Source organism: Tiliqua scincoides, chromosome 4 (assembly GCF_035046505.1).
Source record: "Tiliqua scincoides isolate rTilSci1 chromosome 4, rTilSci1.hap2, whole genome shotgun sequence".
In the NCBI taxonomy this organism is placed as follows: domain Eukaryota; kingdom Metazoa; phylum Chordata; class Lepidosauria; order Squamata; family Scincidae; genus Tiliqua; species Tiliqua scincoides.
This window is the reverse complement of record NC_089824.1, coordinates 85662331-85688384: the sequence shown is the minus strand read 5'-3', so window position 1 is coordinate 85688384 and position 26054 is coordinate 85662331. Positions and strand designations below refer to the sequence as shown.

Genomic DNA, 26054 nt, shown 5'->3' with positions numbered 1-26054 from the left:
AATTTAACAAATACAAACCAAAAATAAAAATACAAATACAGAACAGATATTGAAAGTTGTGTGACAAGTGAGGAGTTCTGAATCAACATTTCTTTTTACTTCTACAAAATCATATTGGGTATGGCAAACAGTACTTCTGAGTTATATCTGGGACTAAGCCATAGTTTAAGATCATAGCTTGCAAACCACTTTGGAGAAACAGGTTTCCTGTTATGTCTGAAATGAGAAACCACTGATAAACCACAGTTAAAGCCACCTTAACTGGCTGCTGCACCATGGAAATTGGAATGAACTTCTGAAGCTTGGTCTTGAACAGGTAGAAAGCAAAAGTAGACAAGCGGCTTTAAACCCTTGGGTTGCCTGTTGTTACACCTGGAAGTGCAAACCATGGTGTGGGTCTTTATGGCCAACACAAACCATTGCTTTGCATTATATCTGTATTCAGACAATATGTTAGCTAGCTAGAACCAGGCCATCTCTCACAAGGCCTCTATAGCCCCCAAATGGAAAGGTACACTTTATGAAGTCACATCCACTTTCCTATAAAGCTCTACAGTCTGTATCCTATGGTGAGCACTCCTTATCAGTTTCCATCAGTAGTACTATTCCTGTTACTGAGTTGGAAAAAAAAAAAATCAACTATCCCCAAAACTAAGGATTTGCAAACCAAACCTTGAACCTACGTATTTAGGGACATTTCCTTTATGTCTAAACACATATAAGGCTGCTAAAAATTTCTGGCACAAGTTCCACTGACCCCTCACACCCTGATGCTTCCTATGTCTCCTTTACTTTTTTCCCCCCAAATATACTCAGGACTGGTCTACAAGGTCAGAAAGGTGACAATGGCCTTGTCTATGCTATTTGGCTATATGGAGGATGAAAATAAGTCCCATCTCCCCTCCCCCCCCCCAGTCTCCCAGGAAGAATAGTCAAAAGTACCACACACCTTTTTTCCTCATATGCATATGATGGACTTTTCGGTCTCCATATTTGGGTTGCCGTATCCCACAATTTGATAAGGAATTTCTTGCATGGTCTGGATTCATCCCAAAGTTTAAGTGATGGCTTGGATGAGTCATGGCAAGCTAAAAAGGAGAATCCAAAAGCAAAAATAAACCCCCAGTACATTGAATGTTCATTGGAACACTGCAAAGCTGTTCACAGTGAAGTTGTGAAAGTGACCACAATGTTTCACCAGGCAAGTAAGACAATAAAATGGGGCAGGCGGCACTTCAGCGCCCTGTTTCTGAAAACCATCCAGAGTGTTTGGAATTTTCTGGATAGTTTTACAAAAGCTTTGCCAACAGTTCTGATTCGGACTACAGCTTTGCACTAGTAGTCCACAAAAATTACTACTAATCTGCCTGCCCATATATGTCTATGTTGCAGCCCAATCCTAATGATTGAACATATGTTCTAGCAATAGTGCAAGGCCCAGCTGCACCAGAGGGAAGGCTGGAGCCTTCTCACTGGTGCTGGTGGTCATCAGGAGACCCACTGGAGCAGATCAATCCAGTGCAGAGGTGGAGGGGAGAACAGGGGGAGAGCAGGGAAGGGGTTGAACAGGGCAGAAAGAGGGGGTTGAATGAAGCAGTAATGGGGCGGAGGTGGGCAGATGAGGCCCAGGAAGGGTGTGGGATTGGTGGTGCTGGCACAAGCTATATCCAAACACTTTCCCAGGTCTGATCCGCCTGCATGGATCAATGCAAACTTGTGCCAGCAATATCACTGGTGCAGGTCCGAGTTGACCAGAAGCAAGTGCTGGGGCTTACCCCGAGCAAAGGGACAAATGACCCCATATCCTGAGGAAAATTCAAAAATCCCCTGCAGGATACAGTGTAGTCCACACTGGCGCTAATGCATTGCTGCTCAGGGGGTTATGTTGGATTGGGCTGTTAGTTACTTTAGATAGAGGGTAGAGCAGGTTTCACCAGTAGGCCTTTGGGTGATTTACAGTAGATCAGAAGGGGTTTTAACTCCCAGTGGCTTAAACAACAGGCAATAAAATTACTGCCATTAACTAGGAAAGAGGCACTTCTTATATTTAGCAAGGAATTCCAACTGCCCCAATACACTCAGCAGGGCATTTTGCCCAGTGGCTCTGTTGCTGGGGTCCTCCACATGTTTTAAAAACTTTGACCCGTTTGGGAATAGGAAATCATCTTCTCATTCCCTTTGCTACCAAAGCAACTTTAAGAGCTATTTTCGTGGAAAAGCAGCTTATGGATATTCTACAAAGAATGGGGGGAAAAAAATAGTAACTGCTATATATTTCTGCAATTTATATCTGTAACATATATCTGCAATTATCTTTCTCTTAGGGCTAGGTGGTGTTATTAGGGAGTCCAACCACTTACAAGGTGGTCAGTGTTGTGCAACAGAAGTAAATCTTCAGGTTTTGCCTGAAGAATACCACTACTAGCTGCCAGCTTCGATTTAGGTACAAAATGGTCAAATCCTACTGCTTTTTAGGAGCCAGGCCAATGCAAATATACCCATATGCCTATCCCTTTGCTTTCTTATTCCACAATCATATAATGGAAGATCTTAAAAAGGACACTGAACATATTAAAAGTTACAGTATATGGATCTTTTAGCATTTGCTTACCTGTAATAAACATCGGTCTTTAAAAGTGTAGCCTATCAGCTGGTCCAAATGCATCAGGCATTGATGGTAGCGAATGTGGTGTGTTAGGACAGGCAGCATCATGGCATGCTAGGGAAAGAATCCATTTAATCCAATTAAATTTATTAATTTAATTAATTTAATTAATTTTGGCATACAAAGAAGAACATTACTTAGCATCTATACAGCACATTTCAAGTATTCTGAGGGCTTCAAATGCATCAGCACAGAAAGCTTTACAAAGGCCCTTTAATGTAGACCTGTGCTAAAGAATTTGTGGGGAAGCATATGGCTCCCCTAAGGCCCTGGAGTCAGTCTGTGGCTTAGGAAGTTGCCTTGTACTGAGTCAGATCATTGGACAATCTTGCTCAGTTCTACTGATGCTGAATGGCAGGGGATCACCAGGGCTTCTGGAAGGAATCTCTGCTGTGCCTTGAAGATGCTCAGGATTGAACCTGTGCTCTACTCTTGAGCTACAGTTCCATGTTTTGGCTTTCAGTACAGATCTCCCTAGTTTAGCTTCAGTCTTCCTCTACTTGAAAAGCATTCAGTCACAGAACCAGAGTAAAGATTTACTCATATACCCCACTTAGTCATAAAACCCGCTTTTCACTATTTTGGTTTGTGCTACTGTCTGAGAAATTGAGCCAGGAAAAACTCAATTCTGTTGTCTGCTTTAAGATTCAGGATGCATCCTGAATCCTCAAGTCAGAATGTAGCTTCAAGAATGCTCATCATCAGACACTAGTCAAAGCCCAAAACCCAGCAGGGAGCCCTCCCTCTATCAGAGCCCTCTGTAAGACCTGCTAGATGACAGTAGCTACATCTCCTCTTTCTGAGACTTGCCACCACAATCGCTGCTGGCTTCCTTTCCCACCCTCTCCCTGAAGACTTTTTCCTACTATAAAGATCTCATGTATCTTCATGCTGAACCCAATGTAGTAGCTGAATTTCTCAAAGCATACCACAGTTCTTCTTAAGGCCTGTTAGTGTGCCCCGCACACAGTCTGAGAATGACTGTGGTAGCAATTTGTTGATGTTCCCACTTTTTCTTTTTGTAGGGTGGATAAAAAGACAGGCAAATTACTGAGGAAACCTGTGTCACTTCCAGGAAAAGTCTGATTTGACACATTCCTGTTTTCCATGATTACTATGCGCCAAGTCCTAAAAAGCTAACAACAATTGTTTGAGATTCCCTGATCTTTCTGGGATTCATCCAAAAACATATGCATGATTCAAAGTGCAGGGAAAGAGTGAAAACAGCCCCAATTGTGTTCAAATTCTGGTTGGCACAGGAGTACAGATGAGTAATCAATTTAACTTCCTTCGGGTAGGATTAAAAGTACTTTATCTGACATAACACTGTATTAATAAAATATTAGGGAAAAACATGTCCTTGGGAAAGTATGCAGATGTGAAATAGAAAGTGCACTACACATTATCTAACCAAAGTTATCGTGAATAAGAATGAGTGATTCACTCCAGTCGTTAAAGCTCACAACTGTTACTGCATGCATTGAACTTGCCCAAGAGTTTTGAACTATGATGCCCAGCTAATTAACATTCTGAAAGCCATGTAAGACCAAGGGCATGATCCACAGGTGCTATGCCTGTAAGTGGAAGAACTTGAGAGGCACAGAGAAGAAAAACTGGATAAGGATACGGAGGCACAGAAGGACCTCCCATTTTCCCCGAATTCCCTCATAATACTACCAGAGTATACATGCATTGATATGTGCAGGAAGAGAAACAAGGGCTCTACTGATGTCTGTCCAAATCCTCCATACACAGGTGCAGCACCCAGGGTGAATGTTGATCATGTCCTAGGAAGCTTGTTAGGTGTTTACGAACACAGGATGATTCAAAATTGTTGCAATAAAACCATCATCATATTGAGGCAGCCGACTCCAGCAGGCTTTAGCAAACAGTCCAAAATTTTCAAATGAATCTGCGTTAAATTTGCGCACAGCTGTGATATACACTTGTTTAAGCCTTTCATCTGGTAGAAAGTAAACTGGAAAACACCAGTAGCAAACTTTCTTTATTATTATTTTGTTTCAAGATACATGGAATCCTTCTGACCTCTCTTTGAGAAAGGTGAAACAGATATATCTATCTCCAAAGCAACTGATTCTAGCAATATAGCATGCCCACAGCTCTTTGGCGCTTTGCTGCCCTTCCACAATCAAAAGAAAACAAGAACATCTAGTTAGATGGATGATGACTGCTTTACAGGACGCAAACAATTCTGCTTCTAAGTGCTACAGATGGAAATACACTGTTTGATTTCGATTTTCCATTAGTACTCTTATTTTACAAACACAAAGGCTGGGGGGGGGCAGTAAATACAGGGGTGGAGAAAAGCATTTATATGAATTCCAACCCATTTGCCTCACTCTCAACACAACCAAAGAATCAGAAAGTAACAAGAGGGATAAAATGTAGGGGCGTGACAATCCTTATTGTTGAAATGTATATATATGTGGTATACTGGTATATATACTGGTATAAATGGTATATGTCGTATACCATTTATACTGGTATAAATGTGAATTGGTTCCATTTGTCACTGTGGAAGCATCCAGACATTGTGTGCTCTGTGATTGTCTACTAAGAGGCAATTCTTTTAGGGCACAATCCTAACGAGGTCTACTCAGAAGTAAGTCCTATTTTGTTCAACCGGGCTTACTCTCAGGAAAGTATGTTTAGGATTGCAGCCTTAGAGAACGAACTGGATGGGACTTGACAAGGAGGCACCTTCCCCCCCCCACCACAATAATCATTTTTTTCTTACCTTCATGCAAGGATCTATGACACTTGTTTTAGCTACTTATGACATTTATTTTTTATTTAAAAGATTTATATACTGCCTATCCAAAGTTCAAGGCAGCTAACAAAATTTGCATTCAATAAAACATAATCATCACAAAACACCACAAAATACTTAACACCAAAACACAACAGGTAACACAGGCCTGCAAAATTAGGGCCAGAAATCTTTTTTTTTTTTTTCAAAATTAATGGTGGTTTTATATGAATTTGGGACGCTGATTCCAAAAAAATGGCATCCGTTTTGCACTATCACATCTAGTTTCAACGATATAGCATAACCTCATTAGATAAGGGTTCAAGCAGCTTCCTCATAAGGAAGCCATGATTAGTTGTCACAGGTCAAAACTGATGCCATTTTGGAAACAACATCCCAACTTATATATACTATGCTATACCCAGGATAGCAACTTTTAAGACAGCAAAATGTGTGTTGGCTTTCCTAATCAATGTAATTGATTAGGCAGCTGACCCTGCCTTGTATTAGTGCGGGCATGAAGCTTTGAAGTTGGCTCTCATCATGCACCTGGAGATCAGTGAAGGTAGGGCAGGAACCCACTTCCCACTCCTCAGTGGCATGTCAGTGCAAGGCAGCTGGAGGGTGGCCCCTGGCCTGGATCATGGGAACCACCTCATATGCTTTCGTTGGTGCAGGCTTCTATGGTCAGGTTGCCTCTGCCTCATACAGGGTTGACTATAATAAGCTCACATGATAAGCAGCTTGAAGTCATGGTGAGAACACCCACTTGGGGGCTAGACAACCAGCCAACACCCATTCTGTGAATCAACCTCCACACTACAGGTAATCATCATGGCTGCAGATCTCACCTTTCTCTCTCTCTGTAACTAAAAAGTGACCCATTCACCCTTATCTTGCATGTTTGCTGGGGAATTAAAAGGCAAAGGAAAAAGGATCTCATTTGGTTGACAAATTGCTCACCCATTAAGTTCAGAAGTGGTGGGAGGGAACACCTGCACATCTACCTTCTTCCCTGCACATCCCATCTCCCACTTACTTCCAAACCAGTGCTACAAGAGGGGTTAAGAACACCCCATAGGTCTAGATTCCTAGCAGACATTCGGGGGGGGGGGATACACACTCCTGAATGTGGAAGAATCTGCTGTTCAATGACTCAGATGGGCTTTCTTCATTCACTAGGAACAGAGAAGGCAATCTAATTACCTGGCAGACATCAGAGCGAATGCCAGTTTTCCAGAATCCTTGGCTGCTCAGTTCAACAGTCACTTCACGTCGCATTGTGTTCTTCTGCCTGATCTTCTGAAGGGCTTCCTTTACAAACACAACAAAATAAATGTTACTTTTGGTGAGCAACCTAAGTCCCTTACACATACTGAGCAACCCTTACACATACTGAGAAGGAGTCACAAAGAAGTCCACTGCAGAAATGGTCACACCTCCATTTTTTGCCACTGCAGAAATGGTCACACCTCCCTGAGAACGGCCTAAATCCAGGCGATGGGGTTTACACTGTGGGGTTGGTGAGCAACCTAAGTCCCTTACACATACTGAGCAACCCTTACACATACTGAGAAGGAGTCACAAAGAAGTCCACTGCAGAAATGGTCACACCTCCATATTTTGCCACTGCAGAAATGGTCACACCTCCCTGAGAACGGCCTAAATCCAGGCGATGGGGTTTACACTGTGGCCCTTCAGGAACATACCTCAGTTTTCAAGACTTCAGCTGGTCCCAACCCAGCCGGATACCAAACACCTCATCACCTGCATTGCCAAGACCACATGGCTGCCACAAGTTCCTGAACGGCCACCATACAAACTTCATCATTTGATTTAGTCACCAGCCAATTCAGCTAATCTGACTCCATCAGGTCATATCAAACCCCAGCTTCAAAGTCTGACCTTCACCTGAGAAACTCAGGAGACTTTTCTTTCTCTCCCCACAATGTGGAACGTGATCTCTTGCTGGCTTTGGACCATGTTATCCCTTTCTGAACCTCCTGGTCTTTTGACTGTCTGGAACTGAGGTTTTTGCCTCAGGGCTGGGTTGACATCCAAACCAGCAACCTAACCTCTTAGGGCCTGACCCTCAGTGGTTCTTGACCATATACGACATGTTACAATATGTGCAATTAATAATGCATACAATAAATATGCATTATTGAATGCAATTATGCATACAATATATGCAATATATATACAATATATGCAATCCTGAGCACACCTTGGGCCAGGAATCTGACCTCTTGCTGGCCAGGAGGTTTGCAAACGTGTCGTAAAGCAAATCTGTGCTCCACTAGAGATGGCTGTTCCAGTGCAGAGATGTGCTGGCCCGTGGAGGCTGAATTCAGCCTTCGCGCCAGCTTGGGTAGGAAGGCCGAGCATTCCGGGATGGTGGGAGGGTGGATGGAGAACTGTCCCAGGGGCAGATGGGCAGGGTGCGGGAAGTGGGGCTGGGACCCAGCAGTTACGCCAGATCCTAACCCCATTCCCGGAGCAGTGTGGAGCGGCCACAAGTCGCTCTGCTCTCCTCTGACTTATGCCACCTCTTGAGGGTCCAAGGAGACCCATTTGGGCTGTGGTGGCTTACCGGGGGTAAGGAAAGAGTTTCCCTTTGTCTCTGGTTGAGCCACTTCAGGCCCCTATCTTGCGCTGGATATAGTGCAGGCCTTCTGGCTTGCCTGTTCCAGAGCAAGATAGGATTGCGCTGCACGCTTAAGAATATATGACTAAAATAATCACATGTTCTTCCTCAGCTTACCCTCAATTCCATTTCCCTCCCCTCTGACTCCCCTCTGAGTCACCTGCTGACTCATTAAATTCTAGAAGACTGTAAGGCTCCTGGGGCAGGGACCAGTTCGCTCATACTTATCAGGAACTACTTCTCTCACAACAAATACTACTAATATAAAATTTAGCAAGTATACAGCTTCACGCTCATTCTCTTGCTGTAATCCTTACAACAACCCTGTAAGGTAGGTCAGTAATATCCTCACATTGCAGGTGGGAGGCTGAGAGAATGTCTTGCTCAAGGATACCTAATAAGTATCATGACAACGGAAACTGAAAATAGTTACAAGAGAAAGCCAATCAAGCCAAGGAATACAATCTCTCACCACAGGCCTTTAGTATAATAAAGTGAGTGATAAATGTCAAAGCAAAAGTCTCTTTTTTTCTGGCTACAAAATGTAATCATCCCAAAGTCCTATCTGCTATGATTTTAACAATAACTTATCCATTGTCCCCTAGAGATAAATTTTATTTTTCTTATAAAAATTTCTAGCCTTTCATTTATTTTCCACTGCAGCAATGAAAAGTTTCAGTATAGCTGAACATAGGCTGCAATCCTATACAGACTTTCCTGAGAGTAAGCGCTATTTAACACACTGGGACTTACTTCTAAGTAGACATGCATAGGATTGCACTGATAGTATGTTTCAGTAGAAAAAAAACACCCCTTCCAAATTTCGTGAATAGATTTCAGTATGTCCCAGAACGAATATGAGGCAGTAGATGGGAATATCCTGTTCCCTCCATTGGTCTCTGTTTCAGCATAACTTTCATAGTGACATTCTAGATTTAAAGATACAGTACATATTTTTTCCATATATGAGGGCCCCTAAGTGCAAGCAATTTTAGGGGATTTTCAAGGGCAATTCTGATCACCGAAGACACCCGCCTATAAGTGGATCTCACAGATAAGACAAGGGTAGGCTTTGAGCCCAAAATCATGGAATTCGCTATGACCCACAGACACTCGCCTATATGTTGATGTCACAGATAAGATGAGGGCAGGTTTTGAGCCCAAATCATGGAATTTGCTATGACCCTCGGATAAAACTTAGGAGGGTGTCTGACTATAATTTTGTCTGATCCTGAAAAGTCCTTGCACACGGAACCAACAGATGGAAGTAGGGGGTGGGGGTGGGGAGATCTCCATACAAATACAAAAACAGTACAAAACAGGGGGAATGTGTGGGGAAGGGAAGATCTCTATATAGACATCACAGCAACACCAGTGCAAAAGCCCTTTCACACTCAGAACCAACAGATGGAAGTGGAGGGGGGGAGATCTCCATAAAGACCAATGCAAAAACAGGGGGAAGGTGTGGGGGAGGGAAGATCTCTATATAGGCATCACAGTAACACCAGTGCAAAAGCCCTTTCACACTCAGAACTAACTGATGGAAGTGGGGGGGGCAGATCTCCATAGAGACTAGTGCAAAAACAGGGGGAAGGTTTGGGAGAGGGAAGATCTCTATATAGACATCACAGCAACACCAGGGCAAAAGTCCTTGGAGCCTAATCCTATGCATGCCTACTCAGAAGTAAGTCCCATTAAAGTCAATGGGGCTTACTCCCAGGAAAGTGTGGGTATGCCCCTCTTTAAAATGCAGATAGACTTTATCTTATCTTTGCAGTGCAAATAACCAGAACAAAGGCACAAGGGAGGAACACTGAGTGAGAGGAAAAGGGATTGCCATACCCTACCTTCCAAGCTGAAAGCACAAACTGGAGAGATTTCTAATGCAGCCACCGCTGCTACCATGTATAGCTCCTCATTTTCTCCTTCGGCAAGCCTGTCCACGTGGTGCTCCCAGTCCCGCGTTCCTGCGCTCCTGCAAAGTTGGGCTTTGCAGCTTGCATCCATGCTGGGACTGCAGCCTGCTTCTTTTGCAGAGCACGGGAGAGCTCCGGGCTCCATGACTTGCTCGCATCATGCCCACAAGTACAGGCTGCAGTCTCTAGCAGCCAAAGAAGCATGGCAGCAAACTGAGGGGCGCTGCAAGCTAGATGGAAGCTCCTCTGGGCTTCTGATAGCTGCCTTGATACCCCTAAACTGCCCAAGCTTGTTAGTGACCAGGGGATAAGACAAAGAGGCAATCCACGCTGGATTTCAAGGCATGAATTTTTTGCCTTATAGGCGAGTATCTACAGTATATGCAATTTTTGCCTGACACACTGACTTTAGAGCCTAAACCCCATGTAAGATGAGACTTACAGGAAACTACTGGTATTCTTCATGCAGTGGTTATCAAACGCTGAGGGAAAGGCACTCTGCACATGCTTAGTACCATATAACCACCAGTGCCTGCAAAGTCCTATTGGCAGGCAATTAAAAGAAGTTAAAGCAGCACTCTCTCCTCCTCCTCCAGAAATGAAGAGAAAAAAAATGCTAGTAATAAGTAGCAATAGTGATTGGTATTGCTTGTTCAGTTGCTAAGCGTGCTTTGCTTTTGCTTTGTCTGTTTTCAATAAGAGCAATGCTGTGATTAGGTTAATACCTGCCCAATGTGACAACTCTTCATTATGTCTTTAACTGGAGGTTGCTTCCACATGCAGATACAATTGGGTTTTTTAAATAACTATATGAGTATAGTTTCTACTAGCCAATCTGGTAGATCTGGTCTGATCATTGCCTTGAGTCTATTGCACAAAACAATATTCACTGTGCATGTGAATAGAACAAATTGGTTGTAGGTTAAATAGCAGCTTACCTCTCTTTGCACTAATTTCTGTTTATCAGCCTGTTTCACTTTTGGACTGTTCGCCAACAGGTGGCGCAATTTCACATAGCTCTTCCACAGTTTTTGGTACCTGATAACAAAAGAAATATATTTATATATTTCTAATTATATAAGCAATATAATTACACCTTTTGACCTATCTGCTTTCATTTGTTTTAGTAAGGGAGTTTTGCAGTAAATTCCAATTCTGTACAAGAAGCATATTTGTATCTATACAAATTGTATATATATTAATCAGGTCTGGCCGGCTTCTGGGAGGTGTGGAAAGCCCTGTGGAGCCCTCCACAGGGCTCCCAAAGCCTCCAATTCACTAAAAATAGAGATTGGAAACCACTTCCAGTTTTTGATTGTGAAACCAGAGGTGGTTTCCGATCACTATTTTTAGCAAATTGGAGGCTTGGAGAGCCCTGCAGAGGGCTCCACAGGGCTTTCCACACCTCCCAAAAGCCGGCCAGACCTGATTAAGGTAAAAACCTCACCCCTTCTGTCCCAGCAGCGGCACAATCCTGGGGTTCGCATCGCTGCCTTCCCCCTCCCTGCCCCTTAAAGCAGCATAGGCAAGTGCTTCCCATGCTGGTGGGTCGCGACCCACCATTTTGGGAACCACCGCATTAGACAACTCTTATTGAAGGCACCAAACTTCAGATTTTAGAAAATCTGAATCTCAACAGCACTTTAGAAAATAAAGAAAACTGTGTACCTGTGTTGTGATATAAAAATTTGCAGAAGGAGCAAAAGTGAACAGGATGGGCCATGAAATTTGCTTTGCCTACATGTTTATTCTAACCACATGGGATTTTGTCACAGGGGAAACCCAGCAGCATACGTAAATGGGCCTGAACATTTCCTAGATGGACTTCAGAACAGGATCTTAGATTTTCTTCAGAGAGCTAACAAGGAATTGAGCCCCACCCCCAGAAAAAGATGATCAATCCCTCAAAACTGAAATTCCACACTGCTGAAAACTAAATCCACAGCCGGAACAAATCAGATCAGGTTCAAGAACACTGGCCTGAATGAGTTGTGGGGTGCCTTCTTTGCTTAAAACAATTAGAAAAAAAAAGACATACATGCTCTGAAATCAATTTATAAGACTGTAAGTAAATATTTCTGCTAAGGGGGAGAAAGTATTTTAAACTTCAGGATTTTACCATAAAATGCAAAGGAACCACTGGATTTTTTTCTTTAAAAAATCACTTGACTTTTATGTTTTCAACGTATGTTTAAATAACTAAACAAAAGCAACTTGCATGGTAAGCGAACAAATGGTTAAAATCCTCAATCCAAGCTCCAGGGCACTAAGAAGAGGCATACTCATAATCACTTTAACAGCCACCTGAGCTTGTCTGTTTGCCCATCAACAGCAAGACCGACAGATTGCATTAACCCTCTGACTTGACAATAATAGCTTACTGTGGGTCTCCTGCATAGCTGAGTTGAGCAGGTCGTATCCCAAAGTGGACAATAATGGGAAAAGTAATCACATCAGGGTTGAACTGCTCACGATCCAATTGATCAATACGAACTGAGCTGGGCTTCTAGAGGAAAGGGAAGGAAAAGATCAAACTATTAAACCTAATTAAACGGTAGCTTTATTGTTGGCTCTATGGTTACAGGTATGAACAACTTTCTGAAAACAGTTAGTACCCCCACCAGGAAAAAGCTAATATTGAACATTGTGGACCACACTGGAGCTGTGACTAGGAGGCAGCATCCTTAAGGAATGGCTCCTCAAAAACTAAAAGGTTTATGGTATTACAGGTGGAGTCTCTTTATCCATGGGGGTTCCGTTCCCAGACCTACCCACCCCCATGGATGAAAACTGAAGATAATGCAATCTGCCATTTTTAGAGCCACCTGAAGCCTCCGGAGGCAACAAAAGCTGTGCTTTTCAGCTGAAAACCAGAAGTTCCATTCCAGGATCTCTGAGGCCATTCTGAGACCTATAAAGGCCATGTGTGGCCTCTAATGGCCTCAGAAGAGCCTGCGGAGGCAACACCTTGGGTGGCTTCAGGTTGAGTCAAATCCAAGGATATAAAATCGACGGATAAGTAGGCTCAACCTGTATAAGCTTTCATGAACTACAATCCATGAAGTTTATGTTACAGCACATTTTTTTTCATACTGAAGGTGTCGTAAGACTCTTTGTAGTTCAATGAGAGCAAGTTACTTTAAAGAGCTCTTCATAGCTAAAGGAGGAATTTTAAAAATGAGGGGGTGGAATGAATCATTTTTTTCAATGAATCAAATGCATGCAATTCAATTTTGGAGGAAGGTTACTCCTCCAAGGGTAGGTTACTCCACTGACCTACTCTTACTCCAGAGTGACAAAATTACTCTAGAAATGAGTCAGCAAAAGAGACATATTCACCTTGAAAAATGTTTTTATTGAAATCACCCAGAGTTGTTCTAAAGGTTATGCACTGGTTATGGTTCTCAACTGTAGGACATTCCTTCTTGGCCTGTAGCTTATTTAGAGCCCGATCCTGTGGTCCGCGGCACGGCTCCGCACCGCGGACCACAGTCACAAATGTGTTGTAAGGCACATTTGTGGGGCTTATCGCCAGACTGCGGAACAGGAGGTAAGGGCGTGCAGGAGGCATTCCGGGGAGGGTGGGAGCATGGCCAGGGGCGTGGGGGAGGCATGGCCGGGGGTGGGGGAGAGGCTGATCTGCGGAGCCGAGTTCTGCAGGATCCAAGGTGCTCGGGCAGGGCCGCTCGCCCTACACGAGTGCTTTTACTTTAGCGGCGACCTTTTGGTCGCCGCTAAAGTGGGTAGCCCCATTGTGGGGCTGCTTCCCTTACCCAGGGGAATGTCTCCTCCTCCCGAGGAGCCTCCAGCAGTAGCGTGGGAGGTGCAGGATCCGGTGGAAGCCTGCCATGGAGCCACCGGACCTGGGTGCCGCAGGAAGCTCAGGACTGGGCTGTTAGTCTTCAGCTTTACGTGAATAAAAACCCACATAATTCAGAAACAGAACAGTAACAGAAAACGTTTTCTCACTGAAGGACTCAGGAGAAAACAAAAATTCTTTGGCTCCCCCCCCCCGATAGTTCCTACATATATAGGAACAAACAGTAATCACACACACAGAGACAAAGTGAGAGAACTACCCTTCACAATCCTCTTGATCTGGAACTTCATAGTCAATGAGTGCTTTATCACTGACATCAACACTTACGAAGCAAAACTCTTCAATGCCAAAATCCATAGAAACCGTTTCTGTGATTCAGAGAAAACATGCATCTACTGTTTTCACAATAAGCATTAAGCACAACTTTTGAGAACAAAGCCAGCAGATCTGCACGTACACCATCCTGAGCTCCTTAGAGGACAGGCAGGACAAAAATGCGACATAACAAGTGATTTGTGTGAGTGTGCACACGTGTAGAGGAAGTATTGCAGACTATTTCTAGCTTACAGCTTGTAATGAAGACTGAGGGTACGCTAGCCAAGAGCTAAAGATACTCCACAGCATCCCAGGATGCAATGTTTATTTCACCCAAACTGCAGGGTCAGGAAGCTGGTGTTATGTGGGCGAGACCAACCATGAAGGTGTTTTCCATCCAATTGTTATCCAGATCATCTTGTGAGAGGGACCCAAAGGAGTGCTCCGGTGAGCCTGAAAGCCAGTTATCTACTTTGTCATTTCGGTTGCGCCAAGCAAAAGGCATTATTCAGTTTACCTGGACTTTTTATGTCCAATGGTCCAGAATGGCTACCTGCAGATGTCTGACGATGTTTCAAATGCTACCATAACAGTGTGTGGAGAAAAAAACAAACACCATGGAGACATGGGTTCCATGTTGCTCTGGTAACAGATAATGAAAGACCCATCTACTCAGTAATAAGCACATCAGAGTCCAGGTTTTATGGAACTCAATTGATATTTCTGTCATCATTGAGAGTTCAAGGGCTCATAGCATATCAAAAATCCAACAGAATATTTAAAAGAATATTAACAGTACCATTCCGGGGCTGGTTACTATCATTCCTTTGCACTCCTCGGCATATTTCTGCCACTCGAGCTCCTCCCACTGCAGCATATTGGCAATCTCCTCTTCCGGAACCAGTGGTTTATTGCAGCGTAACAAATACAGCAGAATCTGATGCATAGACAGCACTTCCTTCCCTCCATCTTAAAAACAAAAGCAGAGAATCTTAAGAGTCTCTTGTAAGTCATTTCTAAAAGAATGAAAGATACCCATATAGGGGAAACAGGATCAGGGCAGCAAATTGCTCCAGCCATAGTCTAGGCACCGGCCCAGACAGTCAAGTGGCCAACACACAGTCACCGGCATAGGCTGGCAAGCTCAGAATTTGGTAGGAGTCATATCTTTAAGGGCGCATTTCTAACCCACTTTCCAACACTGACATAAGGGGAATGCAGCTCCCAGGTAAAGGAAAAAACAATCCCTTACTTTGAGGAAGCCTCCTTGAATGCCCCCCAACTGCAGCACACATCCCATTGGCACAGCTATGCCCGTGCTGGAAAGTGGGTTAAGATTTGGACCTATGTGTACAAACTGGTGCTTTCATGAGATCTCTGCAGAGTCTCAAACTTCTCAGACAAGACTTACCTGGAAGAAACCTGACAAAACGAGGCATGAAATGAAACCGGGGGCAGGAAGTATCATTGTTTTCCAACGAAGGACCTTAAATAAGAAAAGTAACAGCAATTCAGACACACATAATGTATTTCAGAGACGCACAGACCAGCACCTTTGCTGTGCTAGGAATACAAAAAGCTCTATTATATGGAGCTGAAAGTATGCCATGATTGCACTGCACAAAAGTCAAGCATTTGCTGACACTTTGACTTCTAAGAAACATAGCTTTCTTTACATAAAAAAAAAAAAATTAAGGATCAAATCACATCCAACTTTCCAGAATTGATGCAGCTGCAATGCAGCTCCAAGATAAGGGAACACTTGTTCCCTTACCCTGAGGAGTTCTCTGTGAATGCCCTCCACTGCAGGTCTTTTATAGGCCTTGAGCTATCATGAGACCTCCATTCATATAAATGCCATCTCTAATATATTAATTTATGTAAATTTATGCAAGTTTATTCAAATTTTAAATGTAAATTAATTCTTTTTTCCCCAGTCCCCAACACAGTATCAGAGAGATGATGTGGCCCTCCTATCAAAAAAGTCTGGACACCCCAATCTATGACAATGCCTGGGAAAGGTTCTAATTTTAATGCAGAGATCCAATACCCTACGATAGGGTATCTGCTCAATTTCCAGGCTGGGGCATCCAACATGGCAATGGTTGGCACTAGAACTATAGGGTGAGTCATAATGGTCTCCAGAATTTTGGCAAGCGGTAACACTATAAAGGTAAGGGATACAGAAACACAGCGCATGGTGATAGAAAGAGCAAGTCTCCAAGTTTAGTATGCATGTGCACTGGGAAATTGGCTGGTAGGGGGAGTACCCATCAATCAGAATGGTGTCAGGTGCAGAGAAAGCTTACTGCATGATGTAGTTCATGAAAACTGAGTCCATTATCGCAGTTCAACTGCACTTTCGCGCTCAGTTGCCTTTGGAGCTATGTTAAGGACAAGGTATTTGTGCCGCTCCTGCCCCAAGATTTAATGGAATTGAAACACCACATTACCACGGCTATCACTAAGGTGGATCAGGCAACGCTGGTGCATGTATGGGCCGAATTGGATTATAGGATAGACATTCGCCATGCCACAAAGGACAGGCACATCCAGCATTTGTAAGAAAAAAAAACAACTTTTAACATTTCTCTTTCCATTACCATTAACTATCCCTATCCATTACAATGTAGTGGTACACTAAAATCTTGGAGACCACAATGACTCACCCTGTAAGTGGCATGTTCCTTTCATTGTTTTGTCAACTAAGACAAACCTTATACAGGAACTGGGTGTAGTCCCTCCTGCCCAGCCACTCCAAGTGAGTCTTTCTTATAAAGAATCTGCCTGGACCAGAGAGCAGTCCAAAGTCCAGGCCTGGGTGACAAGTAGAGAGAATTCAGTTTTTCTTGGGTCTTAATTTGGATTGAGAATTTGATCTGCCATTTGGAATAATGTCTCTAAAGAGCAAGAAGCACACAAACATTTATAGATAACTTTGTTTCAATTAAAATCTTTTATACCACAAAAAAAAGAAAAAAAAAGACAACTGAAAATCTGCCTTTCAGGCTGCAATGACAAAAAAAAGATTAAGCAAAATCCCACCATCATTAATTCAAACTTGGAGCAAGGGAACATATTCGTTAGCAAAACAAAGGGAAACAAACAAAACAGACTCAGCCCTTCCACATTACAAAGAAAGCATTTGATTCAAAAAGAAGTCTTCGGAGGCAAATCAAACTCCACAAGAAGTCTATGTGCCCAAGCTCAACAGACATTTGAAACATCCTTTGTTTTTTGTCCAAGGCTCCATGAAAAAGAGCCGGCAGGATTCTTACATGCTCACTGCGTAAAAATTTCCAAGTAAAAATCATGCAAAAATGACAGCTTGCCACCTGTGACTGCTGACATGACACTTGTACAATTCATGGCATTGTACTACAGCCACGTACTCCTTCTGCCTGTGAGCTCCATGGTGCTTGCGCTTTTGTCTGGCACTACGATAACAACATTTTGTGCATGCATTATGAGCTCTGCCACCATATAATAATTAAAATCTGAGATTTCCTTTTTTTTCTTATACAAAATACTGAAAACTTACAAAGGAACCCAACAGTTGCTTTTTAAATTTATAAGCCCAGGTTGTCGAGTAAGAGTATTCTCATTTGCAGCAAGCAAACTTATAAAAGAAAAGCCCTGTGAGTACATTGCACATTCATGGTGTGCTACAGATTCAGCACTAGAAGGGTGCATGTGATGGGTGGGGCCTTTCCTCAACCTGGCTTGGCCACCAACTACTATCTGTTGTTGAGAGATAATATGCATTCAGGGGGAATTAGTTACTTCCTGGTTGAGGAGCTATACACCACAGCTTGCTACTGCATTCAAACTGGCAAATTCTAGTTAACCTGAATCCAGCAACTAGCTCACTTTGAGCATTCAAAGAGGAGCAGAAAAGGAAAGGAGCATGTAAGCACAAGCTTTATTTCTAAAACTTCCAAACCACAGTTTGGAGCAGTGGTTCCCCAACTGGTGGCTCACAACCCACTAGGAGAACTGGTGAACATGATTGGTACAATCGTGCTACTGCCGAGCAGGGAAAGGGTTTTTCCACTTACCCGGGGGTCGCTATGGATTTCCAAGTCTGGGGAGCCTGCGACCCTGGGGAGCCTGCAGCCCTTCCGGCAGCTTCAAACTGCTCTGAAAAGGGGGAAAAAAACACTTCCAGTTTCACAATGAAATCAGGAAGTATTTTTTTTTCTTTTTTACAACGGTTTGAAGCTGCCGGGAGGGCTGCAGAGGGAATCGCAGGCTCCCCAGATCCTCCAGAGAGCCATAGTGACCCCAAGTAAATGAAAAAATCCCTTCCCTTCTGGCAGCAGTGCAATTGTAGTGATCGCGTTGCTGTCTGTCCCCCTCCCCCATACAGACTTACAGGGTTCCCAAAGTCCAAGTAGGACTTTGGAACCACTGGTTTAGAGGAGTGGAAAAGTTATATGCAAAGTAACCCAGTGTGTGAATCAGTCCTATGGAAGAGTTGGGTCTATAATCTAGGTCTCCGCATGCAATTTTAAGCATGCTTTTTTGGAAACAGATGACACAGAAATCAACAGATCTTTCTGTTACAGATCATTGGACCATTTTTACACTATTACAGAATATTTATCTGCCGCTTAATTAAGAACCCAATCTTAACCTTTTCTCTGCCACACCATGTAGCCTGCCAAAATGGGCTATGCTGCATGTTACGGTGGGAGGGGAGCATATTGAGATGCTTGGGAGGGGAAAAGGAAAATATTTTCCTTAACCTTCTTTAAGTCTCCTGATCACCAATGGGTCTCGTCGAACCTGCGCCAGCTCTTTAGTTGACGCAAGTCTGAGGAAACAAAGAGGGTGCACGTCAGTTGCTCCTGGAAGGGATAGCATCCAGCACAAGTCACCCTCGCCAGGTGCCACCCCCTCCTGCCTCTATCCTCACACCCATGCACTGTGAATTAGTTACTTCCAAAGTTCTTCCAAGCTCAATTCAAAGTGCTGTTTATATGAATTGGGTCCAGGATACCTGAAAGACCATCTCCTTCCACACAAACTTGCTTGTACTCTGCATTAATCATCAGAGGCTCTATTCCATGTCCTACTGCCATCAGAGGTTTGGGGGATACAAAACACAGCCTTTTCAGTGACAGCCCCTGGGCTCTGGAATTGACTTTTCCATGAGGTTTATTTAATGCCAACATTGTCTGTATTTAAGCAGTAAAAACATAAAAGAAGCCCTGCTGAATCATGTCAAATGCCCATGTAAGTCCAGGATCCTGTTTCTCAAACAACTAAAACATTCTTGCTCTGATGGACTTCCCTTGAGTTTTCTGCTGGTCATTTATCTTCTAGCTGGTTTGTGGTTGTGTTTTTTTACTCTTATTGATTGACTGCTATTTAATTGTTTTAATTCTGTTGTGATTGGTTTAAATTGTTGATCTTAGCTGTAAGCCACTTTGAGGATCCCTTGAATGGGTCCAAAATGCTGTCTAAAAATCTTTCAAATTGATAAATAAAATTACTGTTAACCCTCATCACTCCTGCAAATATATTTCAAGATATTTCAGCTACATTACCTATAAGATTCCAGTCATAGAGCTCAAGAATATCTTTGAAGAGATACGAAGAGAACAATTCCAACCCTCTTACACAAAAGTTCTGGGGGGGAAAAAAAGAAGTCACAGTAATGTCGCACAAGATCATCAACGAAACAACATCTCAAGTTCAATGCTCACTGCCAAGGCCACACACACATATTGTAGTACCATACAATCTGAAATTTTGCAGCATTTCAAGCCAGCATCTTGAAAAAATCTGTTTCCAATTCATTAAAAAATGAAGCTTCTAGTCCTCATGTCTTCAAGACATACTTGGGATCACCTGAGCAATTCCTGGTGGAATCTGAAAAGCTCAAGGTGAGCTGAGCAGGATTTCTAGTAGTTAAGGCAAAGGGTTTTTAGTATCTCACGTTAGGTCTCTCCCCTCATGTAACAGGTAAATGCAGCCTAAATTATTCCAAATAAGCAACTGCATGCAAATTTACTTAATTTGTCCAAGTGTGCCATTTTTCTTGGAGAAAACTGGGAATACCTTGGCAGAGAATTCTAATTTTCTTTGTTTAAATACATTTTGTTGCTTATGTATTAATTATCTTTTTAGTCTTAAGTGTACTATACCATGGTCAAGGTTAGGACAGAGTCAATCTTAACCCTAGCAAAGGCCAGCGGACAGATCGGCAGAAGGAATATGTGCTAGCAGAGGAGAATATGTGATCCTGCCCTGGTTGAGAAATCAGGAGTAGGACATGGATTCCAATCCAGAAATACAGGTTGAGTCTCGTTATTTGAGAGGGTTCCGTTCCCAGAACTCACATGGATGGCAAAAATAGCATTAAAGGAAATCCATTTAAAAAACAATGTCCCTTTGCTGGGCAATTTAAAAACAGCCTTGCTGACCTTTATGATGCAAGACAGTCATTAGGCAGACAATCCATCAATCAGTCTCTCTGCAGGTGCTTAGAAAGGTTTCACTCTGAGCCAGCCCTCCTTTCACCCAGAGAACAGCACTGGGAAAGAATGCAAAGTGATCATCTTTCTTTCATGTGCTCAGGGGAAGGGAGGAGTCGCTTGCCTTGGAGTGAAGCTGTTCTAAGTGCCTGGAAAGAGAATGATTGATGGAATGTCTGCTGGCTGCCCCCTCACATTAATGAAGCTATCGTTTAACAACTTTTTTCCTTTAATGTAAGGGGCCCTTCTCATCACGTTGAGATAAAACCGCAGTTGAAAAATCCATGGATACCTGTAGTCTGTACAGCTTACAAAAGCCAAAAACAATGAGCCTGAAGTTAGTACCCCAAAAGATGTAAAATGCCCAGAATGACTGTCTCACTGAATAGCTTGAGATTGGCCTCATTACAACCATTTGCTGCTGCAGCTTTTCTTTTGCCCCATTTTTACCTTCATAGCTTATGCAGTGTCCTTTTTGTTATATTTCAATACCAGCTGCTTCTCAGCAGAGAGATCGTTCAAGCACGCTCACCCACATGTAAGTATATGAACATGCATGAACATAAAAAGCTTCCTTTTCAGAGGCAGGCAACTGGTCCAGCCAGATGGAGTAACGTCTACTCTGCTTCTGGAAAACAGCAGCTATCCAGAGTCTCAGTCAGAGGTCTCTTTTGTAGCTCTGCAATGTGAAGCTCCTTCACTGGCGATACTAGGGATTGAACCACAGACCTTCTGCATGCAAAACCTGTGATCTAACCACTGAGCTACAGCTCTTCCAAATCCTTTAGTTGCAGCAAAAAAACATCAAGGGCCCTCACCTGAATTGCACAACAATAGGAAGAAGTTCTCTTCTATCCTGGGTATCAATCCAAGTGCATGCATTGTAGTTAAGCCAGTGTCAGTTGCTCCCACAGATAGGACACACTGGCACATTAATGCTGCATAGGTTTGGACTGGCAAGTGTTCATATGTGACTCCCTGTGCACTGATGGCCAGTACCGGTAAGAGTTTTTTCTGCAATCTCACCTGAGCCACCCCCACTGTAGACTCCACTGCAATAGAGCAAAAGCCTTTCATCTGAATAAGCAGAAGAGTTGAGAGACAAGACAGAGAGAGGTAAAAACAAATCAAGGAGAACATTATTCTACTTGTTCTGCATGTTCTACCTAAAAGTTGTTAAATTGCACCTGGTGCAGTAACAAGACACTTCTCCAGGCACAGATCAATATATCACAAATTCAGGATTAAGAACAAGAAGGGGGGGGGAAATCCAAGCACTGGCTTGGAAAGAAACCATGTTACTTGTCTGTTTTCTATAGATGCAACAGAAATGTTGCTCAGAAACATGAATACAAAGAAATGGAATGTTGGATGACCACACACACACACACACACACACACACACACAAAGAGTGAGTGTTCAGGTGTGCCCCTGTATTTATGGGGAAGGTAAGTAACACCGGAGGCTCTTTCACAGCTTCTGATCTTGTTCATAATCCAGAATACATGACAGAAATTCTAATTTCTTCCCCATTCCCTGTGTACATGACAGAGAACTTGGAGGGAAAAGACAAGAGGGAACTGGTGAAGCACCAGTAGAGTCTGGTTAGTTAAGCCAAGTCAATATTTGTGGACTTCTGAGGAAGGTTTAACTGTGTTCACTCCTGCCTGCAACTTCCATGAAAATACCTCACTTCATGCCACCCCACCCATTCTGCAGCAACTCTGTGTTTGCTGCTGACTGTGTAGTGCCACCCAAGAGCAAATGTAAGTAAGTGTAAAGTCATGCACACTGGGGCAAAACTTCACATATAGGCTAATGGGTTCTGAGCTGTCTGTGACAGATCAGGAGAGAGATCGTGGGGTGGTGGTGGACAAGTCGATGAAAGTGTCGACCCAATGTGCGGCAGCAGTAAAGAAGGCCAATTCTATGCTTGGGATCATTAGAAAAGGTATTGAGAACAAAACGGCTAATATTATAATGCCGTTGTACAAATCGATGGTAAGGCCACACCTGGAGTATTGTGTCCAGTTCTGGTCACCGCATCTCAAAAAGGATATAGTGGAAATGGAAAAGGTGCAAAAGAAGGCAACTAAGATGATTGCTGGGCTGGGGCACCTTCCTTATGAGGAAAAGCTAGGGCGTTTGGGCCTCTTCAGCCTAGAAAAGAGACGCATGAGGGGGGACATGATTGAGACACACAAAATTATGCAGGGGATGGACAGAGTGGATAGGGAGATGCTCTTTACACTCTCACATAACACCAGAACCAGGGGACATCCACTAAAATTGAGTGTCGGGAGAGTTAGGACAGACAAAAGAAAATATTTCTTTACTCAGCGTGTAGCTGGTCTGTGGAACTCCTTGTCACAGGATGTGGTGACGGCATCTGGCTTGGATGCCTTTAAAAGGGGATTGGACAAGTTTCTGGAGGAAAATTCCATTACAGGTTACAAGCCATGATTTGTATGTGCAACCTCCTGATTTTAGAAATGGGCTATGTCAGATGCAAGGGAGGGCACCAGGATGCAGGTCTCTTGTTATCTGGTGTGCTCCCTGGGGAATTTGGTGGGCCGCTGTGAGATACAGGAAGCTGGACTAGATGGGCCTATGGTCTGATCCAGTGGGGCTGTTCTTATGTCTCTCTGGTTCTAATACTTGACTTCCTCTTGGGTAGTCTGGAAATATGCATGACTGGGAGTCTTCTCCCAGTGAGCCATTCCCAATGCAATGGCCAAACTGCTTTCTCATAGCAATTATATTAAGGAAGAAAACACTGCACACAGGGCCTGGAGATTGAAATGCTGCATGCTCTTGACAAGAAACTCTCTAAAGATGCAAAGAGGTCTGGATTTCCTGTGTGTGCCGCTCCCCAAGTCTCCCTTCCTGCCTTCCTCATTTCTCTCCTGTCATCTTTCGTTTATTCCACAAGCTGCTTTTTGGAAATAAAAACCTCTACATCCTAAACAAAATTATCTCACCTCCTACATCAACAGCAGATGTGTTTTTGGTTTATCACATTACAAACCTCTGCTAATTAAGATATCTTAAGTCCATGGGGCAAGAGAACCCAAATTGTAACTAGTTTTATTAGGGAGTGACCACAGCTTGCATGCAAAAGGTTGCAGGTTCAATCTCAGGCATTCTTACAGAGAACCAAGAAAGACCTGTGTCTGAGACCAATAATCCAACTGGTAGTTGCATCAAAAAAAATTACTTTCTCCAGCACAACCTCCTGATACAGGAGAAATCAAAAGTGAACTCATGAGGACATTTGTATAACTTGCTTTATGCCTTCCACTGTTGTATTTTCAAATTGATACTCCAAGACTGCACATTTTTGAATCACAAGTGTTCATCCAGCCACGCAATATATTCTTCCTCCAAGTACGCATCAGCCAGAATCTAAAATATCTTGACGCATCACAAAGCAAACAGATGTCTTGAATAATCACTCTCATAACTTACTTCGGGCATCATCTCCTCAATGAAATGAATTGTATAATCGATGTTAAATCTGATTACTTTACACAGAGGGATCTGGAGAGAAAGAGGAAGGGGGGGAGAAAAATGTGGAACAGAGGTTCAGTTTTAAGAGCACTGCAATCAGAATCCTTACAGTATTTTCTGCTTTCTTCCGATCTAAATTAAAAAGGAAGTACATGCAAAAAACATCAGCAGCAACAACAACAAAATCCTGTGATGGCCAGCTGGTGAACACTGTATGGGATATGATCAAACACTGCCATCTACTGCTGAATTTGAGGCACAATCATGTCAAGTATGGCTCTTGTGAAAAGTAGCATTTCAAAGGGATAGCAGGCTCACTTAGCAAAACCGGTTATTCTCTTCACAATGCAAGACCCATGCCATGGTTGAGTGCAGCGAAAAAATCAAATCCACTCTCAACACAGGTGTGCCCAAGGGAAATCGCATTTGCTAGAAGCTAATAATAATAATCCTTATCATTTCCACAGGACTTACGATTCACATATATTATGCACACAACCACTCTGTAAAATAGCCCTGTTTCATTATCCCAGTATAACAGATGCAATATTGCAGTTTGCCTAAAGCTCATCCAGTAGTCATAGCTCAGCTAAGATTTGAACAGGGGACTTGCAGCTCACAATCCCCACTCTTAAACAAACACACTGCATTCACTTTCATGATTTCATTTTAGTAGTTTGCCCAGTGGTAGCCAGAAAGCAGACTACGTAAAAAAGGGTGAGATGTGGAGGGCCCAGTCCTATCTAACTTGCCAGTGCTTATGCAGCCATAAGTCCTGAGCAAAGGAAGCAGTTGTTCCCATACCTTGTTGAGGCCTCCATGGCTGTTCCCCCACCTCAGGATGCAGCACAAGCCCCACAGGCATGGCTACTTCAGTGCTGGAAAGTTGGATAGGATTACGCCTGAGCTTCAGCAGCAGACCTCCCCAGCCCCACTCCCGGGGCAAAGGTCCGCAATGGCAGCCCCCAACGGGCTATCGCCACTGCCCCTGCATGAAAATCCACCCCCCCAATTCATCTGAGGCTCAAGGAGCCACATGTGACCTCCACCCACATCAGGGAAGCCTCTCTGAGGTTCTCCAATGCTTTAAACTTTGCTTCCGGAAAACCAGAAGCACAGATTCAGCCCCCGTCGGGAGCCTCCAAGAGGCTTCCACAAGGCCCTAGTGCCTCTTGCCTGGGGCTTTTGCCCCATCTGACCTGATGGTAGGTCTGCAACAGTCGAGTCTCTTACATCAAAACCCCAAAACTCTACCCAGTATACAGGAAACCCCACAGATTGCTAAACTAAAAACATATTCACAAAGTTCTGAGCTAATGTACCCCAAATAGAAATGCAGTCTGCTTTATTGGTTTTCAAATTGTCTTCAGCTAGCTCTTTCCACATCAATTCATCTGCCAAAGAATTACAGAGGATTCTGAGGTATGCTTAAAGACCAACATTCTCTTGGTGCAGCATTGGCCAAGCAGGTGAGCCCCATAGATGCCCCTCATGTGCACAGAGAGCATAACCTAGAACAAACCCAAACACATTCCTTGTATGTGACAGGGGAAGGGTGATGGTGGTAGTGGGCCAGTTATCTTTCAGGGAAACTTGCCTCTCACTACTGCCTTACTACTGAACTTTAGTCTGAGAACTCTGTAGAACAGTGTTTCTCAACCAGTGGTACAGGTACCACCAGTGGTACTTTAGGTGGTGTCTGGTGATACTCGCAGGACACCTGCCACCTGGCAGGGAGAACAGGGACACGACGGAGCAAAAGTCGCAGGAGGCTTGGCTTGGCAGGCAGAGCTCCAAAGCATGCTTTTCTGCGCTCTAAAAAACCCTCCTGTCCACCCTGAGCCTCTTACTGGCGTTTGTTACTTCGCATCTGGCCTCCTAACCCAGAAGGAACTGGCGATGATATCATTGCCAGTGACTGCTGGTGG

The 26054-nt window shown here is 43.5% G+C and overlaps 1 protein-coding gene across 2 annotated transcripts in view; it reads right to left on the bottom strand.

The window, feature by feature from the left end:
* The window catches only part of DROSHA (drosha ribonuclease III), a 94766-nt gene that overhangs the window by 51347 nt on the left and 17365 nt on the right, over positions 1-26054 (bottom strand). For both annotated transcript variants that reach the window (XM_066624280.1, XM_066624282.1), the window contains exons 10-18: positions 24085-24156; positions 19686-19767; positions 15545-15619; positions 14933-15102; positions 12380-12504; positions 10937-11036; positions 6642-6749; positions 2612-2719; positions 950-1088 (exon numbers count right to left, since the gene is read on the bottom strand). In XM_066624280.1, the coding sequence (XP_066480377.1) occupies positions 950-1088; positions 2612-2719; positions 6642-6749; positions 10937-11036; positions 12380-12504; positions 14933-15102; positions 15545-15619; positions 19686-19767; positions 24085-24156 (979 nt within the window). The remainder of the gene's footprint in view (positions 1-949; positions 1089-2611; positions 2720-6641; positions 6750-10936; positions 11037-12379; positions 12505-14932; positions 15103-15544; positions 15620-19685; positions 19768-24084; positions 24157-26054) is intronic.